The sequence below is a fragment of the Perca fluviatilis genome, chromosome 15 (genome assembly GCF_010015445.1).
Source record: "Perca fluviatilis chromosome 15, GENO_Pfluv_1.0, whole genome shotgun sequence".
NCBI classification, from domain to species: Eukaryota; Metazoa; Chordata; class Actinopteri; order Perciformes; family Percidae; genus Perca; species Perca fluviatilis.
Window position 1 is genome coordinate 32,260,944 of NC_053126.1, and position 14,610 is coordinate 32,275,553.

The window sequence follows — 14,610 nt, forward strand, 5'->3', positions numbered from 1 at the left end:
AAAAATGCATTGGCCCACCTATCTACAGCCAGGGTAGACCGTGATAAGCCCTATTTCAACAAACGGTGGCGTATTCCTTTAAGTGGTAGCAGCTCGCTAAAGCTGTTCGTGGGTTCGGTAAACATTTCCATGGCATGTCACAGCCCTGTTCATTTCCCTCCATGTGGAGTACATCAAGGGCGCTTGCACACCTATAGTTCAGTAGACATGGTGCAATTCAGGGGTGAAGTTGCAACATTGTTGCATTTGGTTGGGTTTGCGTTTACGCTGCACTTTGTCAACCGCACCAGAAATTGTAAACAAATGTTACACGTCGGAAACTGTTGCTCGTCTATCGGACAAATATGAATATAATATATAAAACTGCCCGACACTTCCTGGTCTCAGAAATAACGGAGCATCACCAAATTTATAACCCCTTGGGTTTCCTGGTTAGGCTTTAGTGTTTTTAATATTTTAGAAGAAGGCAAACAGCTGACAGTCAGTGAATGAAGGAGAGAGCGGGCCCTAATGAGAGAGAGACGATGATGTGCTGTCGCACAGACGACGATGGGCGGTCATAATCGATATGTTGTTATATATTATATGGTCGTTATCGATATTAAATTCATCATCTCTTAAATCATATATAAGTCCGTAAATTGTGTGCAAGGTTGAAATTGCAGGTTTTTGTTTCACTTCCTATAATTGGGTCTGATCACATTCTCACCTAAAGGGAACTGAACTCTAGAGCACTTTGTTTTCAAGCAGACCAGACTTCGGTTGTTTGGTCCTTTGTTTTGGTTGCGATTTCACTATTTACTTTAGTTAATTCAACTTATATGGCCTCTCTATGAAATTAAAAGTAAAGTGCTTTACTTGCTGACTGCTGGAGCACCACAGTCGCCTCATTACAGTAGAAATGGTCAGACAAGGACTCCATGAAGACACCAGAGATTTCAGAAGTTACCTCCATGCAGGTTTATTTGCAACAGTTACATGTTAACAAGTAAACCAAGCTGCCCCGGATACATCAACTGACTACAGGCGATAGTCAATCGAATAGACAACTGAATCTAAGTTTCATATGACTTTCTTTTTATACAGCATTTTGGGCGGTGTCAGTTGGACACATTCATGCTCACAATTACCTCATGTTTCCTTCATCTAAGAAGGACCTTAAACTGGTTATATTTTTAATTCTATTCCTTCCTACCTGTCTCCACTGCTTCCCTTTCTTAAGTGCACCTAGGTCTTAGTGACCCAGACAGTTCATTGTCTGTTAGGTTCTTATGTATATGCTAGTCAAATAGATGGTGTATTTCGAATTATTACTTATCATTTCAGCTTTTTCTGGAGATTATGGGTGCTCACCATTTCCCACACAGGTTATATCAAAATATTATATTTATAACTGATAGTTTTTTTTACTGATTATATTAGCCTGAGCATGGTCTAATTAGTGAAGTGGAAGACATGTGTATACATGTCGAAATACCTTAATTATTTCTGTGTCATTGATCATATTATCTTGGAACATAGCGATGCATGTACGTTTTTATAGTTTTATATCTATCGTACTTTTCTATCTCACCTTTGTCTCAAAGAGAGAACTCCTCTGCTCACTGACAGAATACACCTTTGTAGGCTAACATCCCTACGTTAGCTCACTCCCATCTCCCTAACTTTATAATTGCTCAACCAAATATAGCTTTCAACCTGCACATCCTGTCTCTCTAACACAGACAAAAGTATCCTATCTGAGACTGCTGAGCCTAAATTGTGCTTAAACATGATACACTAATTTAAAACATGAACACAATGTGAATTGAATAACCACCTATATTGATACATGATTAATAGTGAATCTTGCTAAACCTACATTACTTAGAAGTAAAAGTGAATATACACATGTATCTGATTTCTTGATTATAATTGATTATATGACAGACATTACAAGACTTAAACTTAACAAAATGATATTTAATAAAATATTTACAATAAGAGCATACTTTTTCTACCACAGCACCAGAGTTTGAATGAGCTTTTTACACCGCTCCAAGGTTTGTTTAAAATGGACCAAACTGCTCTGGTGTGAAAGCAACCTACGACACTGACATTGACTTTGCATTGTGACATGAAAATACATAGGCCTACATATATGTTTTTTATGTGTGTGATCTGTGCATCTTTGTTTCAGCAATGGTGTTTGTCTACAGGAGGCGGCTCTCCCTCCTTCATCTGACACAGAGACACTGTGGAGTCAAACCTAATCAAATACTCAAACCCAAATGCAGGATAGAGGGGTTCAGTGAATGTGGTGCTAAAGGTGTGGAGGTGGATCAGTGTGTCACAGCAGACTCTGTAGAAGGACAGAGAGCCGGCATGCCAGTCCAGATACACCGCTACTCTGTCGGAAACAGTGGTGGTCGTACATACGGCTGCCATTCTGTTATTGTTGAAGAAAGAGTAACAATCCCGAGAGCAGCACACGCTCCAAGACGTGTCACTGAGGCCGAGGCAGCAGTCAGCCCCTTTTCCTCTCCTTCCTATTCCTCTGTAAGTCGCTCCTACAGATACCCACCCTTTCCTCTCCACCTCCCAGTAACAGCGGTCAGTCAGACCATTTGTACACAGCAGCTGCTTCCAGTGGTGGAATCTCTCAGGGTGATAAAGATATGACTGCGACTCTCTCACCAGTGTCACCGTTCTGTTGTCCTCAGACAAAGAGAGGTATCTGTTGGCTGTGTTTGGGTCCAGGGTGATTTCACAGGCATCTGATGGAGAGCACAATAAACTGTTTTAAACGTATCAAACAGCCTTTACCTTTATCCATGATTTCTTTCATATTTGGTGTCAAGACCAAACTACTTTCTTATGTTATCACCATCTTAGATAGATGTGAGACAAGTGAAAAACGGGAGGAGATAATCTGGGTTTAGTTAGCAGGATAACGGTGTTTAGCTCAGTTTCTGGCTCTGGTTTCATCAGAAATTCTAATTTGCTTTAAAAGTATTAAAGTAGTGAAAGTATTTTGTCTGTGATTAGCTCACTACAAAAAAGTGAAGGAAGAACAGCTGGTTTCTATATGTGGTTTTCTTTTTAATGCTGCCTTTTTAAGTAATTGTTAATTTTTTACACTGCACTGCAACTTTTATACTTATATTTCACACCTTTGTTTTTCTATTTGAGCTGTTTTTATGTTCTCTTTAATGGATGTTTTTAACTGCTCTTCAATGTTTTATGTAAAGCACTTTGAATTGCCTTGTTGCTAAAATGCGCTATACGAATAAAGCTGCCTTGCCTATACAGAGAGGTGGAATATAAAATATACTAATACCTGTACAATGTAATACAATGCAAATGGAACTGTGAATAATAACAACTGCCTTGCTTAGTTATGGACTGCTGGTGATACTAACATTTTTTGTGTGTTTAAAATTTATTATTTGAAAAATGGTGTTTCTGATATTTTGTCCACCTCACAACGCACTACAGTTATAAAATATCCACAGAATCTGATCTGACACAGTGTAAATAACAATTATAACATTATACAATTATGTAATTATATTATAATCATAAAATCACATTGTACAAGAGTTTCTATTTCATGAATCGTTCTATAAATTATCATAGAGAAATCAAATTTCAGTTTGCTACTTCATTGGTCTGAATGGGGTTTTATTCCCACTGTTACAGATCAAATGTTTACTTTTTTCCCCACATTTAAACTTTTAATAAGTGATAGCCCAAACAGACCCAGCTGCTAGCTTCCCAAAAGTATCACAGGGTAGCATTCACACAACAATTCTGGCCATTATTGAATGGACTTATTATAAAAGTAATTATCATTTTCTTGACTTTTCAGTAAACCTTAATACACACTTACACTTCCTTAGACCAGTTTTCAACCAGCACATTCCAATATGGTCCACACTGGAGAAAAAAACAAAATCAGACTGTTACATTTTCTTTTTACAAGCCAAATCTGTTTAATATGAGACAATACTTCTTAGCTCATCAGTGTGACTGAGAAAATGTATTTAGTTTGAAGCTATACTTGAGAGTGTCCAGGCTCCATTGTGGATCCTCGAGACCAGCAGACAGTAGTTTCACTCCTGAGTCTCCTGGATGATTGTAGCTCAGGTCTAGCTCACTCAGATGGGAGGGGTTGGAGCTCAGAGCTGAGGCAAGAGAACCACAGCCTTCCTCTGTGACCAGGCAGCCTGACAACCTACACACACACACACACACACACACACACACACACACACACACACATGCACACATGAGAGAGGGCCCCACCAGTCTTACTACAAAGCTTTTGCTATGTGTGCTGTTATAATGTTTTAGAAAAACAAACTGCAACTACTACACTATCACAGGCATCTGTTTTCTTAAACATGTGGTGTATTCCCTGATATGAAGCTGCATATAAAGCAAGATAAAAATAGTCAAAGTGAAGATTCCTGACCTGAGAGTTTTCAGTCTACAGTGTGGACTCTGTAGTCCAGTGGAGAGCAGCTTCACTCCAGAATCCTGCAGGTTGTTGTTACTCAGATCCAGCTCTCTCAGACTGCAGGACTGTGAGCTGAGAACTGAGGCCAGAGCTTCGCAGCTTCCCTCTGACAGGTTGCTCACATTCAACCTGAAGAATTTTGAATAAAAAAAAGGCTAATTTGAAAATCATCAAAGAAAAGTTCACATATGTAACTCAGTTTCACTCACACTTTAATGTCCTGAATACTCAGTTCTACCCTAATTAGAACACCCATGTGGTCCAGATCTGGTAGTCACGGTTCAGTTCCGACCACAGCAGCAGTTATATACGCCAAAGTTTTCCCCCCTTTTTTTTCAACAAGCCCACATAGTACTGGGAAAATTTCAAGACAACTAGCATTTGCAGCAAGCAAAATCTTTTAAATGTAATGGGGCAAGGTGGAGGGTGGGGGTGTGGTCTTGACCAACTGCCATTTTGCTCGTTTGAAAGCCATGATGTCTCTCTCTCATGGGTGGGCCAAATTCTCTGGGTGGGCAAAGCAGAGAAAGGGGAGGTTAGCAAGATTCCAGATCGACCCATCTGAGCTTTCATTTTCTCAAAGGCAGAGCGGGATACCCAGGGCTCGGTTTACACCTATCGCCATTTCTAGCCACTGGGGGACCATAGGCAGGCTGGGGGAACGCATATTAATGTTAAAAAACCTCATAAAGTGAAATTGTCATGCCATGGGACCTTTAAGAATGTGAGAAATCAATATTAAGTTGTTGTTTTTTTGTCTTTTGTGAAATCTGGCGGAATTTCCAACCGCAAAAGAGCAATCCCAGAAGTGGAACGTCCTAGATATAGACTATGGAACTGCTAAATTAGGGTACTGGCACCTTTCACGTGTGAAACTGGATTTCATGAACTTTTAACCAGCTCCCTTATATTACTCCTCTACCCTGATAACATATTTTTAACAATTCAATATAACTGATTTAAAACTCAGAAAACTGCATTTTCATGAATGTTAACCTGAGTGTATTCAGTTTACAGCATGGACTCATCAACCCAGCAGAAAGTATCTTCACTCCTAAATTCTGAAGGTCGTTGTTACTTAGGTCCAGCTCTCTCAGTCTGCAGGACTGAGAGCTGAGAACTGAGGCAAGAGCATCACAGCTTCTCCAGGAAAGTTTACAGCCACTCAGCCTAAAAAAACAAATCAGAAACCAAATTGGCTCACAATAAGCATAGTTTCAAAACTATTCACCCACAGACACACAAATACATATATATATTTTGTTATTGTAAAACTTATGCTTAAGTATTGCCACAAAAATACTTAAGTATTACCTTAAAAGAGACTAAAGCAGAGCACAAACATAAAACTTGTAAAAAGTAAATTACAAATGGTTATAAAATTGAATTGAGCTGACCGTAGAGTTTCCAGTCTACAGTATGGACTCTTCAATCCAGGAGAGAGAAGCTTCACTCCAGAATCCTGCGGGTTGTTGTTACTCAGGTCCAGCTCTCTCAGACTAGAGGATTGGGCACTGAGAACTGAGGCCAGAGCTTCACAGCTTCTCTCTGACAGGTTACAGCCACTCAGGCTAAAGGAGAATTAGTGAAAAATATAACATCAGCCACAAACCACAAAATACCTTTTCAATGCAGACATCTTATCATGTGGCTAGCTTTGAAACCTAGAGAGTACTGTAACTCTGCTGCTTGTTCTGCCAATCGCTGCTTTCCGTTTGGTAAATGGAAATATAGTTTAAACACACATTGTATGGCAACTGTGTACTTTGTGGAAATGTTGAGGCCAGTTTAGAAGTACAAAAATAATATTGGACTCACTGTATAGCACTTGTTGCTGTAAAAAATAAATTGTGTATTGCACTTTATTTCTGTTCTGTTTCCTACGATCTGAAAACTGTGTACAGCAAGGTTTTCTTTGTTGAAGTTTAAGGCAAGTTTATTGTAAGTGTATTGCACTATATTTTTATACGGTTCTGTGACAAAAAAAATCATCCTAGCCCTTGTCACATGACCAATTCATTTTTTTTTTATTTGTTTGTTTCCACATATCAAAATTTTTGCCTTAAGAGCCCAAAGAAAATATTTATTGTATTTGGATATACAATTTGTTGAAACAAATAAACAAGTTAAATTAATAATGAACGTGATGTGTTTTATTTTGCAAAATTATATTGTGTTGTTCTATCCTATGCAATATTTCCTTTACTTCTAAGCTACTTCATAGATTTTCTATGGTGTATTCTGATAAAAATACCCCAGGCCCCCCCTGACTGATTATTGGTTATTATTGGAGGATTTATTTGCTTTGAGTACTTTTAATACTTTAAGTACATTTTCCTAATGAGAGCACTGCAAGCTACTGGTCCTTTCAGAGGCCGCTGCAGTTGAGTTTAGCCAAGAAAAGGTGACTGTTTTGTGTCAATGAAAGTTCAGTTTAGGCACAACATGACTAGTTAATATTAAAATAAAAAAGTTTGTGGTTTGGATTAAAACACCAGTCCCCTTAAGTAGTTCTACCAGGACCCGTTTCCTGGGTGGAAGTCTTGTGTTTTCCCCTTACTTTCTCCCAGGACAGAAACTCCCCTGCCCCGCTTGAAAGCCCTGTGTTTTATGATCCACCCATCCACCCCAACCTCCACTCTACGCAGACCTGAGCCGTCTTATACAGCAGCAGTAAATGTGATGCTTACAGCAATAATGTGGAATATGTACAAATTACAGTGCATTACTTTTCATAGCTAAATGTACGAGGTGAACAGCCTGAGCTGGCAATGTAAACTGTGACCCAGCCAGGACTGTGAATCTTTTGTCAGAAATTAATTTCATAAAGTTAAATATATAATGTTGTCTATACACCTACAAGAATACATTAGAGTTCTTGACCACTGGCAGCAGCCTCAGGAGACCTTCCTCTGAAGCAGAGTACTTCCTGAGGTCAAACACGTCCAGATCTTTTCCTGATGACAGTAAGATGAAGATCAGAGCTGACCACTGGGCAGGAGAGAGTTTGTCTGTGGAGAGACTTCCTGAACTTAGGTACTGTTGGATCTCCTCCACTAGAGAATGATCATTGAGCTCATTCAGACAGTGAAACAGGTTGATGCATCTCTCTGGAGAAGGGTTCTCCCGGATCTTTTCCTTGATGTACTGCACTGTTTCCTGATTGGCCTCTGAAGTACTTATTGTCTGTTTCAGCAGGCCTTGTAGGTTATCCTGACTGGTCTCTAGGGTGAGACCCAGGAGGAAGCGGAGGAACAAGTCCAAGTGCCCATCTGGACTCTTTAAGGCCTTGTCAATAGCCATCCTTTGGACCTCTGCTATAGATGGTTTGCTGAAAAGCATCTGCACACTTTGGAACTTGAGTTGTTGTTGCACCATTACATTTCTGTTCTTGTTAATGAGTGACTGCACCACATAAACAGCTGCCAAGAACTCCTGAATACTCAAATGGACAAAGCTGAACATCTTATGCTCATCCTTGTCCTTCAAGCGGCGTTCCTTTTTAAAGATCTGCGTGAACACTCCTGAGTAGACAGATGCTTCGTTGAAATCAATGCCACTCTCTTTGAGATCTTTTTCATAGAAAATCAGGTTCCCTTTTTCCAGTTGGTGATAAGCAAGTTTTGCGAGCGCCTGAATGTACTGAATTGTCTTCTCTGTGCCATACTTTTCTTTCGTCTGTCTGATGTGAAACATCAAGAATTCTGTGTACAACTCAGTCAGGGTCTTGGGCAGCTCTCCCTTGTCACTGGTTTTCAACACGTCCTGCAGAACTGTAGCGGTGATCCAGCAGAAGACTGGGATGTGGCACATAATGTGGAGGATCCGTGATGCCTTGACGTGAGAGAGGATTCTGCCACGCACCTCCTCATCTCTGAATCTCTTCCTGAAGTACTCATCCTTCTGTGGATCAGTAAACCCTCTCACCTCTGTCATGATGTCAACAAAGTCAAGTGGGATTTGATTGGCAGCTGCCGGCCGTGTGGTTATCCAGAGGCGAGCAGAAGGCAGCAGTTCCCCCTTGATGAGGCTAGTCAGCAGGATTTCTACTCCAACTGCCTGTGTCACATCAATAGTAGGATTTTTGTCATCAGTAAAGTTGAGCTGAAGGCGGCTTTCGTCCAGCCCGTCAAGCACAAACAGAAGTTTGAATTTACTCTTGTCATAGTTGGTGTTTCCTGAAGCCTGTAGTTTTGTGAAGATGTCATTTAGATCCTCCACCCGGATGTCTTTGGTTTCCAGGATGCATTTGTGAATGAGCTCTGCCAAACAAAACCGTCTGCCCTTCAGTAAATTCAGCTGGCGGAAGGTGAAGGGGAATGTGAGATGCACATCTTGATTGGCTCTTCCTTCAGCCCAGTCCAGGATGAATTTGTGTACAAGGAATGTTTTGCCGATTCCTGCAATCCCACTGGTCAGCACTATTCTCACAGGTGTGTTTTTTCCAGAGGGGTGTGTGAAGATATCACTGGGTTGGATTGGTTGCTCTGTTCCCGCTGGTTGTCTTGATGCCATCTCAACCTGCCTGACCTCATGCTGCATGTTGATGTTTACATTAATCCCATATGAGAGGGAGAGCTCTATGTAGATGTCATCTAGATGTTTTTTATCCATCCTTTCTGTCCACCCTTCTTGTGCACACATAAACCTGTCCTGGAGGTGTGATTGGAGCGTGCACCGATTTAATGCAATGAGTTCTGGAGGGTCAGGTTGTGGCTCCAGCAAATCTATGCAGAACAAATGAACATGAAATAAAAACAAAGTCAATCTTTATATCAACAAACAGATTATGTCAAATGGGTGAGGGAGAGTGGTAACAAGGGAGGGCCCAAAATGCAGACAGTTGAGGCAGCAGGATGACTTCAGTGGTCAGGCAGTTAGGTAACAGGGATACATGCAACAGAAGCTCAAAGCAGTGATCAAAAACCACATTGCAACATTGATTCCCATAGAGGCAGGCAGATTTTTATTTTTAAAGGCCAGTTATTTCATGGATCCAGGATACTATGCATCCTGATAAAGTTCCCTTGGCCTTTGGAATTAAAATAGCCCCACATCATCACACACCCTTCACCATACCTAGAGATTGGCATGGGGTACTTTCCATAAAATCATCTCTCAATGCAAATCAAACCAGCTATTAGGCTAACTGACATAAAACCATGACAATCTCTAGGTATGGTGAATGGTATGTGATGATGTGGGGCTATTTTAATTCCAAATGCCAAGGGAACTTTATCAGGATGCATAGTATCCTGGATCCATGATAAATAACTGGCCTTTAAAAATAAAAATCTGCCTGCCTCTATGGAAATTTAACATAGGGGTGTACTTACTTATGCCCCCTGTATTTTAAGGAGGAACATTTATTTATTTACGATACATTATTCATTCACAAAGAAAATTGGTGTCCTTAAAGATTGTATTTTTCCTCATTTTTTAATTAAGGCATTAAGATCAATTTCCAAAAGATGATTTTTTATTCCTCTTTTTAGTCAACTTTAGCATGGGTATCCTACTTTTTTCACATGACTGTATGTGTGTCCACACTTGACACTTCAATGCTAACTGTTTGATCGGATAGTGATTGGAAATATTTCGCACGGACATAATATTATTCCCGGGCAATAGGTGCATCCAAAAATGCACTTTGTTTGAGAGAGAGTCATCTTCTTTTCTTTATATTTTGTTTATTTTGTAGGAGAGGAGAGAGCAGCAGGGAGCGGGTATCAGCTGGGCTCCAGCCTCCTGTTTTTATTGAAGACTAGCCACTAACAAAGCTTGTTACTTTGTTATTTAAAAGCAGTTATTTCTTCAGAAGTAACTTAAAGGATTTTTTTTAACCTGGACCATATTTTCCTATAATTATTGTTTACAGAGGTAATGAATTAAGTGAGAAGTATGGTCCTTTTTCCATAGACTTTTTGCAACCAGTGGAGTCGCCCCCTGATGTCAATCACTCAGTCTAACCATAGCCACACATTCCTGGAAAAGTACCAATCAGACAGATTAACTGAAAACACCTGTGTGGGTGTTCAGGGCCTTTAAGGCACTTCCACATTGGCTTCACTTTTCAGAAACCAAAGCTTCGTCCATTATTTTTACAGTCTATGCATGACCCAGGCAAAGGTCAGCATCCTAACCAGCCAATGATCTTTATAGAATACAAAGAAATAAATGAGCATTGATCTTGTATTGTAGTGTAGAGTTACTCGTATTTTTGTAATATAAATACAAATGTAAAATGTTATTTATTCAAACATAACATGATTTAGAAGCTCACTATAGAAAATATAATGATGCTGCAAGTGTTGCACCTTCTTAAAGGAATAGTACAACATTTTGTGAAACAACACGCACAGCAAGGGGCCTTTTTAGATCAAAGGCGGCAACGGCACCGCTGTGCTCTGAACCCATTGTTTCCAATGGCTTTCGCCGTGATGGCAATTCGTTGCACTGAGCAAAGGGCCAGCAAGCGTGCGCTGCCACAGTGCTCAGGGGCTATGGCTGTGCACTAAACCTAGCGATGAGCAGAGAATGGCATTGATCTTATCATCTAACTTTCGCAAAGCAAATAATTATATTTCAAGAATCGTTGATGCTATTCATTTAACTTAAAAATGTGCAGATTCAGATGCTAATTAAAAATGCCTAAACTCAGAGGAGCTTTACCTTCAGTCTGGCTGCTGTTGGTGGAAGGGTAAGGAAGAGAAGCAGAACATGCTTTGCTGATCTCTGAAATTCCTCCAAAATCCTGCACAACTTCTGAGAGATAAAGAAAGAAACAAGAATGTTCCAAAACCTTAATTTTTATACAAACCAGGAGATTGTTTTTGTTACATTGCGGATAACTTACGTTTGGGTCCTGAACCGATGTTGGACAAACTCTGTACCAGATCATTCCTGTTGATCTTTGTTAACACTTTCTTGGTCACCTCCACAGACTGTTCATTGTAGGTCTGAACTATTAGGTCCAGTGTGTCCAGCTTGTCAGCCTTCTCCAGACGGCTCTTTGGGATGGCTGGGAAGTCTTCCAGGATTTCAGCCTGTTGTAGGAACCACTTGAAGATCTTTAGCTCCTCCTCTCCCAGATCATCCAGTGTTTCCAAAAGCAGCTCTTTAACAGCCGTCATCATTGGTTCCTGTTTATTCAGAGGATGTTTTTCACGTCCACAACAAGATGATCAAAAAGGAATCAATGGCATTGGACTAGAGTGTTTTTAATGTGTGGGTCATGTTTGTCAGCTGTAAGGGACCTGCAGGGATTGTAGGCTATTTTGCTCAAGATTGTGTACTGATTGTTTATCTGTTGTTGTATAGTCAAGTGGAGATTAAGAACATGTTTTTCTTTCTTTTGCTTCAACAAAATAAGTATAGATGTGTATTTTTTTCAGTGAGGTTTGCAAACTGGGCTATTCCCTGTCTTCATTTACTGTACTTTTATAAACTAGTGAAGTCCCTATTCTGTCTTCATTATAACTACTTCCTGAGTTTGAAATAAGCAACACCTGAATGCTTTGGCTACATCTATTACAAAATCCACATTACTTCTATCTGTCAAAGTAAAGGCCCGGGACAACGGCATCCAGCTACCATGGGTCAGAATGGCATTATCAGCGGTGCTGACAGCACTAGCAGTGCTAACAACACTAAATTTCAAAGGGAGGGACTCACATCCACAAACATGATTGCGCAGTCAGCCTAGCTACCATAGCAATGAATCATGGATTGTAAAAAAAATGGACAAAGCTTTCAGGTCTGAAAGGTTGTTGCAAAAAGAACTCTGTTTCTATGGAGGTCTATGGGAAAATGACCATACTTCTCACTTTATTTATTAACTCAGCAAACATTTTCATAATGAAATACATGATGTTGATTTTGTAAATGACGGCGCCATTTATTTTTAAATAAATAAAGCAGGGGATGCTTTAGGGTGTGGCTACACGCTGACCTGTCAATCATGACCCTCTTTAGCGTTTAGCTTAGAACAGCGCAATTGCAACCATAAACAACACTGGCTTGGCCTCTCCAGTTTGGAGTTGTCCGGTTTCAAAAAACCAAGATGGCGATGGCCAAATTGCCAAACTCAAGGCTTCAAAACAGCAGTCCATAAACCATTGGGTGATGTTACTGCTGCTATGTCCATTATTTTTAAAGTCTATGCAAAGAATAGAGAAACTTGGATTGTGGCCAGGTTGGATTAGTGGGTAAAGCAGGCGCACATATAATTAGAGGTTAATGCCTCGACGCAGTGGTCCAGGGTTCGAATCCGACCTGTGACGATTTCCTGCATGTCTTCCCCCTCTCTTTCCCCTTTCTCAACTAGCTGTCCTGTCGAAATAAAGGCGGAAAAGCCCAAGAAAAAAAAAAAAAGAGAAGCTTGGACTGCAACACACATACGTAGAGGGAGTGTGATTTCATTCTCTGTTTAGGACTACATTAATCCACTACATCTTTACATAGCAAATAGTTGTTAGCTGCTATGTTAATGTTCTGAATGCCATATATAACCCCTTTAACCAAGTGTCACCAGACTGAAAAACAGTGTTTCTTCAGCCAGCTTCATAAATGGATAACCGTCAATATATCTTCATACACTTACACCTCTGTATGTGTGTATATATTCACTTCTTTACTTGTTTATATTATAGCCCTATATATTATTGGCACTATTTTTTCTGAGATTTAGATTCTGCTTTTACTTTAGTGTTATGTGTTTTGTGTTTTTGTTTTTTAATGAGCATTGTTGGAGGTGCCTGAGGCCTAGGACTTTTTATTGCCAATGGCTACTTCTGTTATTGTTGTGCACACGATAAATAAAGAACCTTGAACCTGGAAACTTGGTTGGGTGTTGGGTGTCAGAAATGTTCCTCATAATTATAAGTGTGTAAGTTCTTTGATTGCGGTTAACATGGTGATTTGCATGGCAGTATTTCACATTACCTGTTTGTAATGGTCCAGTTTTATGACAACAGAAGTTACATTTAGGGAAGTAAATCAAAGTTACTATTACAAAGTTTTAACTAAGAAATCTACAGCAACAGATTTCATATTGTCTAATATAGGCTTATACAGGGTTTAAGCAACTTAAAAGATGAATGTTCTTTCAAAAATAATATATTTCTACTGTTAACTATCACCATATCTGCTGTACGGTCTGAGGTTTACACCCTACATGTATTTCCATTGAGTTTTTGGTATCAGATAAACCCTGAATGTTTCATAGGAGAATCAAAATGAATCAAATGAATATTCAAATATACAACTGCTCTTGTAGTCAACCTTATATAATAATAAATGTCAATAATTTGTTTATTAAACATGGACAACTCACATCCAAATGAAGAGATTTTCATTCCTCATCTGTAGAGAAAACACCCAGCTGTTACTTCCTCAAAACTTCACTCTTTAAGTTTGGAGTAACATGTTCAAAATCTGAAGTGGACAAATCAGAGTAGGTATTAATTCCCTGAGTGCAGCCTCCCAGGCAACGTTTCCTTGCATGCTGTTTACAAGCCCTGCCCATATACGGTATAAAAAGTATTTAAAGCCTTGTAAATCTGCAATTTAGACAGGTACCCTAACACTTATGATCTAAACCCTGAACTTAACCATCTACTATCTTTTTTATTTTAAAGATTATCTTTTTGGACATTTTAGGTCTTTATTTTATAGGACAGCTGAAGATGTGAAAGGGGAAGAGAGACAGGGAATGACGTACAGCAAAGGGCTGCAGGTCAGAGCTGAACCTGCGGCCGCTGTGACAACATCTATTATCTTAAGTATTTATGTGTATTTACCATTATTTATTATTATCTTGCTGGCAGCAGTACATAGAAGGGAGGAAGTGTTGCCTGAGAGGCTGAGGTCAGGAAAGAACACAAATATGGAAGTTTAGTTTTTCTCTTTGTCCACTAGATGGAGAGCTTTGTCTAAATCTTCTGCAGACTTAGCTTCCCTTTCATTCCTGTGGTGGATTTTTCAAACCTGAGAGCAATGTATTGATAATACAATATTTTGAGATAGGAGAAAGGGTTTTTGTATTTAACTCATAGTTTTTAGTTACAGTAAAATATCTACTAAATCTAAATCTAATGCCGGCAGAAGAG

At 39.6% G+C, this 14,610-nt stretch overlaps 1 protein-coding gene across 3 annotated transcripts; it reads right to left on the reverse strand.

The window, feature by feature from the left end:
* Positions 1–936: 936 nt before the first annotated feature.
* LOC120575345 (NACHT, LRR and PYD domains-containing protein 12-like) lies at positions 937–13,901 on the reverse strand. Of its 3 annotated transcripts, none has more exons than XM_039826063.1 (10): positions 13,836–13,901; positions 11,358–11,643; positions 11,174–11,263; positions 7,362–9,228; positions 5,899–6,072; positions 5,498–5,671; positions 4,457–4,630; positions 4,043–4,216; positions 3,872–3,918; positions 937–2,756 (listed from the first exon to the last, which is right to left on the reverse strand). In XM_039826063.1, the coding sequence occupies exons 2-10, from the start codon at positions 11,635–11,637 to the stop codon at positions 2,176–2,178; spliced, it is 3,561 nt and encodes a 1,186-aa protein (XP_039681997.1). In that variant the 5' UTR covers positions 11,638–11,643; positions 13,836–13,901; the 3' UTR covers positions 937–2,175. The 3 variants fall into 3 exon arrangements, with proteins under 3 accessions (XP_039681997.1, XP_039681996.1, XP_039681998.1); XM_039826062.1 differs by having other exon boundaries at positions 11,174–11,266; XM_039826064.1 differs by lacking the exon at positions 5,498–5,671 and having other exon boundaries at positions 11,174–11,266.
* Positions 13,902–14,610: the final 709 nt, after the last annotated feature.

Bases quoted from the DNA above. Each gene is read 5' to 3' on its own strand.
- LOC120575345 (XM_039826062.1), bottom strand. From the start codon at position 11,637: ATGATGACGGCTGTTAAAGAGCTGCTTTTGGAAACACTGGATGATCTG. The intron at 11,267-11,357 runs GTAAGTTATCCG...TTTATCTCTCAG, and splicing joins CATCGGTTCAGGACCCAAAC to AAGTTGTGCAGGATTTTGGA. The intron at 9,229-11,173 runs GTAAAGCTCCTC...TGTTCTGCATAG, and splicing joins CAACAGCAGCCAGACTGAAG to ATTTGCTGGAGCCACAACCT.